This window comes from Gracilinanus agilis, chromosome 2 (genome assembly GCF_016433145.1).
Source record: "Gracilinanus agilis isolate LMUSP501 chromosome 2, AgileGrace, whole genome shotgun sequence".
NCBI classification, from domain to species: domain Eukaryota; kingdom Metazoa; phylum Chordata; class Mammalia; order Didelphimorphia; family Didelphidae; genus Gracilinanus; species Gracilinanus agilis.
In genome coordinates, this window is record NC_058131.1 from 404,548,345 (window position 1) to 404,554,344 (window position 6,000).

At 47.5% G+C, this 6,000-nt stretch overlaps 1 protein-coding gene across 1 annotated transcript in view; it reads left to right on the forward strand.

Moving 5' to 3' along the window:
* SIL1 (SIL1 nucleotide exchange factor) overlaps positions 1-5,676 on the forward strand; it is a 294,004-nt gene extending 288,328 nt beyond the window's left edge. Inside the window, exons 9-11 of the mRNA XM_044664561.1 lie at positions 3,693-3,789; positions 4,109-4,273; positions 5,216-5,676. Coding sequence (XP_044520496.1) covers positions 3,693-3,789; positions 4,109-4,273; positions 5,216-5,569 — 616 coding nt within the window. The 3' untranslated portion in view covers positions 5,570-5,676. The remainder of the gene's footprint in view (positions 1-3,692; positions 3,790-4,108; positions 4,274-5,215) is intronic.
* The last annotated feature ends 324 nt before the right edge of the window (positions 5,677-6,000 follow it).

A 6,000-nucleotide genomic window follows, 5' to 3' on the forward strand; every position in this document is an offset into this window, starting at 1 on the left:
TGGCTCATTCATAAACATTTCTGCAATTGTGTGGCAAGATCTAAACAGAGTGTGTTGAATTGCATTGGCTTTGCTTGTTCAGGAACTGAGCATGTGCCATAGACTCTTAGGACTTGAAGGGCTGGGAAATGCCAGGCTAAGATCCAGGGAGGTCGGGAAATTGTTTCCTTAGCCTTAGTAAAAATCTAGCTTGAAAGGTGCTTAACACACTCATGCCTTGGAGCAAATCTTGCCAATTCTTGGTCACAAAACCTCTTCCTTATTATGAGGCACCCAACACATCATTGTCATTGTCACCTCTGTCCCCCATCCCAACAATAATAGACAGCTAATCTTTCTGGGTCCTTTAGCCCAAGGTGATATATCTAAATAAGTCTTTGCTGTGTTCCAATAATATTGATAACACATGCAAAAATTCCATACTCCCATTTTTTCCTCTTCAGACTATCTAAGAAAATTATTTTCAAGACAGTCTTTGAATAATTCTAGAACCAAATGTTTTTTTTTCCTTTCTTTTTTACCACACCCTTTCCTTTAAAAGCTAAATCTAATTAACTAATTTGATACATCTTGTAAACATTTCTCTAACTCCTTAATTTACATTTGTCCCTTCTGACTTTCTACTCTGCTGGTTCTGTCTGGAACTGAGGATCTTAGATTTGGAAGGGGGTTCTAATGGAGAAGATGGTAAGGTTAGCTTCCTTTCCTCCCCACGTGGCCTAACTTGGTCAGAGAATCTTCTTGCTTAAAGCCTTTGGGATAACTGAGCTGGGCTGTTGTGGCAGACGATTCTTACAGCTATCTTTTTCCTTCTGAAATAATCAGAGAACATAGGGAGAAATATAATTTCATGTGCTATTTAGGTTTGGAACTGCTGCCCCTCCTTTTTCCTCTCTCTCTCTTTAGAGGACACTTGCATCCTGCCTCCTCTCTGAGGATTGGTTAGAAGAGTACATCTTTTCTATTTCAGGACCTAAAAGGATAGACAAGCCTTTTTTGTGTCTTGGGTTAAGATTGATGCAGGGTAAGTGTGAGCAGCAGACAGTGATGGTATATAGTAGGAACTGGGCTTACAAAACAAAAATGAAGATAGTCCTGGTCTGGAGGAGTTTACATGCTCTTCAGAAGAAAAAACAGGAATTCACACAAGTGAATCTAAATGTATAAACATATGGCTGCATCCAGGCATGTGTGAAGGGATCAGGAAAGGCTTTGTTTAAGAGGTGCCATCTGAGCTGGGACCTGGACAGAATTTATAATTCCAGAGAATAGGGTGGGAGAAAATCCATTTTATTCTAGAGAAAGGAGAGCCAATGGCATTTTCTGCTTCCCTAAAGTGATGTGATTTGTCTCATACTGAGGCCAGACTAGGCATTAGGATCATTCTGCTGATACCTGATTGTATGCTATTGGGCCTCAGTTGGAATAAATCATTTTTGTGGAGAAGGTCTATCTGTGGCAAAGAATCCAAGGCTTGGAATCCACAGAGTTCTGAATTCTAACCATCTCCCAACATTGTATGACTTTAAGTCATTGCACACCTGAACCTTCCAACTGCTATTTCACATGTGTGTTTTGAGCTGGCATTTAGCAAGCCTTTTTATAGTACAGTGCAGGTGTTGTTATTATTCCATTTCCTAAGTTCTAATGTTTTTTGACCCTTTACACACTGAAATAATTTTGTGACAAGACTGTATGATGTGTGTTGTAGGAGAAGTAAAAACAAAGTACACTGGGATTCCAGAGGGAGAAATCACTCTTTTTTTTAAATTTTTTTTAAATTTTAAACCCTTAACTTCTGTGTATTGACTTATAGGTGGAAGAGTGGTAAGGGTAGGCAATGGGGGTCAAGTGACTTGCCCAGGGTCACACAGCTGGGAAGTGTCTGAGGCCGGATTTGAACCTAAGACCTCCCATCTCTAGGCCTGGCTCTCAATCCACTGAGCTACCCAGCTGCCCCAGAAATCACTCTTGATGGAGAGGGAGGGATAGCTTGGTAGAGGAGGGAGCTGGTTTCTAAACTGGCTCTCAAATGATAAACAGGATTTGGGTGAGTTTCAAGGAAGGGTATTCGAGACCTTGAGATCAGCCTGAGCAGAGGCACAAAGCTGGGAACCTACCACAAACCAGAAAAATCATAGGTCTTAAATTTCTCCTCCTCCCTCCCATAATTCTCTGGCTGATCTACAGATGTCTGTAAGGCATTTTATAATTTTCAAAAGTTTCCTCTTATGTCCTCTTATTCTCATAAAGTACCCTGTGAGAGAGGTATGGAAAATATTTTTGTCATTGGCTTAAAAGTGAAGATCCAAAGGGGTGTGTGTGTGTGTATGTGTGTGTAAGTGTAAGAGAGAGAGACATACAGAGATAGACAAACAGACTGACCAACCCGCCAACCGACCAAATTGTAGTCTAGGAGGGCTAGGTTCCTTTTTCCCCATCTCTACTAGCCAGAAAGTCCCTAGTAGCTCCTTTTGTGTTCTCTGAACCCATTTTCAGGGTTTGCCTCATGAATTTTTACTTCTCTAAGAAATTCTCAGATCTTCTGCCCTGAATTGCATCCTTAGCAGATTTATAGCCTAGGACAGAGAGCCTTGTATGCTGTCTCTTAAAATGCCTTCTCTCTGCCTCTCTGTTCCAAAGGACAATAAATGATGGGGCTCCTTGGTGGCATTTCCAAAGGTCTGGTTGCCCCTTCCTTGGAAAATAGTGTTTGATGTCTATGTAAATCAATCAGCCTGACTGCTCTCCTTTTCCAGACTTTGTGTTAGTTGAGCATTTTTCAGGCCCAGGAGGGCTAAGGGAGCCTTAATTAGCTTTTGCTTTGATTAAACACATGGTCTTTTTGATTCATTGGAGTAGCTTGACGCCAGGATGGCTTGTCTCCTCTTCTCTTCTGCTTCCCTTCATGAATACCACTATATCTAGGCCCTGGTCTCTCCAGAAATTGTCCCATCAAGTTATAGTACAAAACATCTAGGTTCTGACCCGACCATCCTGCCTAATTGGCCTTTTTTCTTTTCTTCACACACTTAAGACATTCCACCTCTCATCTTCATGCCTAGGATGCCATTCTTTCTTACAGCTGCTTTGTAGAGTCTCTTTCTTCCATTAAGATGCTACTTAAGCTCCATCTTCTGCATGAAGGCTCTCCCAAGGCCTTGAACTGCTAGGGCCTCCCTTCCCAAAGGGGCTTGCATTTAACTGCTTTGCATATATTTGTATTTATTCACTTTATATTTTATGCTCTGTGTGTGTAAATAATTTAACTACATATTTGCCTCTCCTATTAAAATGTATGCTTGAGGCAACTAGGTGACTCAGTGGATAGAGCACAAGACCTGGAAATGGGAAATCCTTGTATGACCCTGGGCAAGTCATTTAACCTCAATTGCCTAACCCTTACTACTTTTCCACCTTGGAACCAATATTTAGAATTGATTCTAAGATAGAAGGGTAAAGGTTTAAAAAAAAAGTATGCTCCTAGTTAGTAGAGACTGTTTTACTATTTTAATTTGTTAGAGTCTAGCAGTGCCTGGCACATAACAGATATTTATTAAATTTGTTAAGGGATCAGTCCTTGTTGATGATTGATCCTTGTTCACTTGCTGACCTCGCTTGGCGAGGAGGGCTGCTCTGGGAACAGGTGAAGAGATGAAGAAGTCACCTCCTACTCTACTCTCTACTTACAGTAACCCCAAAGTCCAAGTGGAGGCCATAGAAGGCGGTGCCCTCCAGAAGCTGCTGGTCATCCTGGCGACTGATCATCCTTTGGCTGTGAAAAAAAAGGTATCCCATACCTATGATCCTTTGGCCAAGTCCTGGGATGTGGTGAGGAGGGGAAGGCTTGGCGTTGGACATAGGCAGTGTGTGCTGGGGAAGCAGGGTGGTCGGAGAGGGGGAGTATTCTTGGAGTGTCGGGCTGGGAAGGTGTGGTGTGCCCAGGGGTTGAGGTGCAGGACCTGCCCGCGGGGGACCCAGCCTCATTCTTCCCAGCAAGACCTCAGAGTTAGGAGATCTTCCTCTGACCGTTGTCTGCTGCCCCAAGTCTAAGGCCAGGCCCAGAGCCCAGTACTAGCCCCGTCCTCACCTCTGCCTTGTCTTGCAGGTGCTGTTTGCTCTGTCATCCCTTCTTCGGCATTTCCCCTACGCCCAGCAGCAGTTCCTGAAGCTCGGGGGCTTGCAGGTGCTTCGGAGCCTGGTCCATGAGAAGGGCATGGAGATGCTGGCTGTGCGCGTGGTCACCCTGCTCTATGACCTGGTCACTGAAAAGGTCAGTGTTGTCCATAGCTTCTTTGTCCCCTCGGCTCACTGGTGCAGATGTCCTCCTGCTTCTGCTGAGGCAGCACGGTTGTGGCCCCAGAGGACGCAGGGTCTGTCTTAGATCTGTTACTGTGTGGCCTTGGACAAGTGACTCCTCAGGCCCTCAGTTTCCTTAGGATAGCTAAGGTTTGCCATGTGCTGTGTGTTGTCTCTTTTCTGATTCTTATAATACCCCTGAGTGTGAGGCTGTTATCATCCCATTTTACAATGAAGAACTGAGGCAAATAGGTAAGTGACTTGCCCAGGGTCATAGTGAGCATGTAAGGCCACATTGGACCTCCCTTCTTCTCCCTTGCACTCCAGGCCTGGCCCCTGAGGTCCTTCCCTCTCTCCTCTGCCTCACCTCGCTGCCTTGGCTGCTGATTTGTGCCATGACATGCTGGGAATAGAGATCTTAGAGATGTACAGTCCCTCCCAAATGTGGTTCGTGTGATATGATGCTTAGATCCAGGCTCTCATATCTCGTCTTTGTTTGAAGGGGCTCATTACTAATGACAATACATGTTAGGCCAACTACACCTGGAGAAATGACCGGTTGTTCAATTGAAACTGGAGATGCTGTGATCTTCCATCACGGCAAGCAGACCCGGGTGTTCAGGTCTAATGAATAAAGTGTGGGCATAGCCATTATCATGGGAGGCAGCTCTCCCAGGCCAAGGTCCTAAGGGTGGTCCCTCTCCCCCACACTCCTACTATGACCCTTCCATGGAGTGGACAGTGGTCAGGAGCCTCAGGCCCTGAAGAAGGAGGTCAGCCGCCCAGTCCCCCTGAGGAGGAAATTGTGGTAGTTGGCTGCCCTCTTGGCCTTGTAAACCTTCCCCGTGTGCACCCTTGACCGGGATGTCGCGGGACTCGGGCCTGACCCCGCCCCTTTGTGCCCCACCCCGTGTAGATGCTGGTGGAGACGGTGGAGCCCGGCCAGGACCCCCCGCCGGAGAAGGTGCAGCAGTACCGCCAGGTGTCGCTCATGCCGGGGCTTCGGGAGCAGGGCTGGTGCGGCATCGTTTCGGGCCTTCTGGGGCAGCCGGACCATGACATGCGGGAGAAGGTGCTGCGGACTCTGGGCGCCCTCCTGGCCCCGTGCCGGGACCGCTACCGCCAAGACGCGGCCCTCGGCAGCACGCTGCAGGGCTTGCGGGCCGAGTACCAGGAGCTGGCGGCCCAGGAGCAGCGCGACGGGGAGGAGAACGGCTACTTCCAGGAGATGCTGGGCACCATCGACAGCTTCATCCGGGAACTTCGGTGAGGCCCTCGTGGCAGGCGGGCGGACGGTCGGAGGCCCTTGTGGGCTCGGAGCCGAGGGAGGCTCTCCGCCTCCCCCTGTCGGCCATTAAACGGAGGTGTTGAGAGCTCGCCACGTGTTTGTCTTTTTATCTGGTCTGGGGCCGGGCAGAGGAGCGGCTGAGGCTGCGGGAGGCCGCCTTGAAGGTGGGGCTCCGAAGGCCTTTGTGGACAGATTTCAAGGTGATTTGTGAACCTGAAATAACTATTGCAAAAGAACTGGTTTCCTTTGTAGTCATTTTAGGTGTTTAGAAACATAATTTTGAGTCTGTAAATGTGCCCTTCCTAGGTCTGTATGAGGTTCTGGGATACCCAAAAGGAAAGTCAGGGAAGGGGGCAGCTGGGTGGCTCTAGGCCAGGCCTAGAGACAGGAGGGCCTGGATTCAAATCTGGCCT